The sequence below is a fragment of the Sinocyclocheilus grahami genome, unplaced genomic scaffold (genome assembly GCF_001515645.1).
Source record: "Sinocyclocheilus grahami isolate Dianchi unplaced genomic scaffold, SAMN03320097.WGS_v1.1 scaffold12008.1, whole genome shotgun sequence".
NCBI classification, from domain to species: Eukaryota; Metazoa; Chordata; class Actinopteri; order Cypriniformes; family Cyprinidae; genus Sinocyclocheilus; species Sinocyclocheilus grahami.
In genome coordinates, this window is record NW_015514171.1 from 4,870 (window position 1) to 6,241 (window position 1,372).

General features: G+C 39.7%; 1 protein-coding gene across 1 annotated transcript in view; it reads right to left on the reverse strand.

Annotated features, from left to right (window-relative positions):
• The window catches only part of LOC107578794 (protein transport protein Sec24B-like), a gene marked incomplete at its 5' end in the record, with an annotated part of 2,357 nt that extends 1,448 nt beyond the window's left edge, over positions 1-909 (reverse strand). Inside the window, 4 exons of the mRNA XM_016264709.1 lie at positions 8-118; positions 235-408; positions 541-699; positions 786-909. Coding sequence (XP_016120195.1) covers positions 8-118; positions 235-408; positions 541-699; positions 786-909 — 568 coding nt within the window. The remainder of the gene's footprint in view (positions 1-7; positions 119-234; positions 409-540; positions 700-785) is intronic.
• Between the last annotated feature and the right edge of the window lie 463 nt (positions 910-1,372).

The following is a 1,372-nucleotide window of genomic DNA, read 5'->3' on the forward strand; positions in this document are numbered from 1 at the left end:
TGCTCACCCATGTTGGCCAGAAGGCATGAGACGGCCTGGATATCAGCTCCAGCAAACACTTCACTCAACTGACTGACCACCGGCAGACACAGAGTGTGCACTCGGATTCGACGTTTACCTGTCAATCATAAACACATACCAATCAGAGGAAATCTTACTCAGTTTGTGGGAGTGGTCTGATGTTGTAAACATGTCAAAAATGGGTTAGTATAAATGCGCAAAATGCTTGATTACCTTTACTGGATGTGTAAAGAAGAGCAGCCTGAAAACAAGCGAGCGAAGTATCGGCTAAACTCTCCTCGATTGACATCTGCACAGCAAAACCAGAGTCTGGGTTCACGTTGGCCAGAGACAGCAAATCAGTGGAGCGTACAAAGAAGTTGCCATGGAAAGTGTGGATGGACAAACCTGTTGACCAATCAGAGAAAGTGTCATTAAAAAGAGACATGAAATAACAGGGCCCTGCAGATACTGGTTCATGGAAGTGTCAATCAAAGCAATTGTGGCACAGAATTAGCTTGTGTAACTCCGCCCCCTCACCTTTGGTGCACCTGATCCTCATGACGGCTTCAAACCCGATCTTTCTGGTGAGGTATCGCTGCAAATCTTTCTGAAATTTTTGTCTCTGCGCCGTATTGTGAATGTGATGGAAGGACGGGTAATAAAAGACACTGCCGGCTGAGTATTTGGACACACAGGCTGCACAAGACGAAAAGAACATTTCTTGTTTCGCAACTTTGGGTCACATATCAAGAGCTGAGAAAGTTAAGTGTGTGTATGTGTACCTAAAGAAGCCAGGTCTGAGTACTGGGAGCTCAGTAAGAACAGATCCACTCCGATCTGCTGTCCAGAACAGTCCAGAGCCAGTTTCTTGTAAAAGTCTGTAGCAGGACCCAAGTGCTGGACGTTCTGAACACAAACAAGCAAACAAAAGACTCAAAATGCTGAAATATTAATTGAAACATAATTATCTGTACATTTTTTAAATCACAATAAATCATGTTATCTAAGATACTTTTGGTTAATTAATCAGAAACACATTTAACTGCCAAACAGGGTAATTACAAGTTTAAAATACTCAAGACGTATTATTGAAGATATACAAATGTGTACTAAAACTGGTTTATGTAGTAATATACCAATACATATGAATTGGAGGTTGGTATTGGATTTTGCTACAATAATAATATGGTTAAAAAAAAGGCAATAAAAAGATTATTGTGCCGATACTAGTTAAATCTATACATTAAGTGAGTTAATGTTTGTTTTTTGTTCACAGAGAGAAGCCACAAGTATTGACGTAGAATTAAATTCAAGATACAGTAACAAAAATACCGGTAACACTTTACAATAAGGTTCCATTAGTTAATGT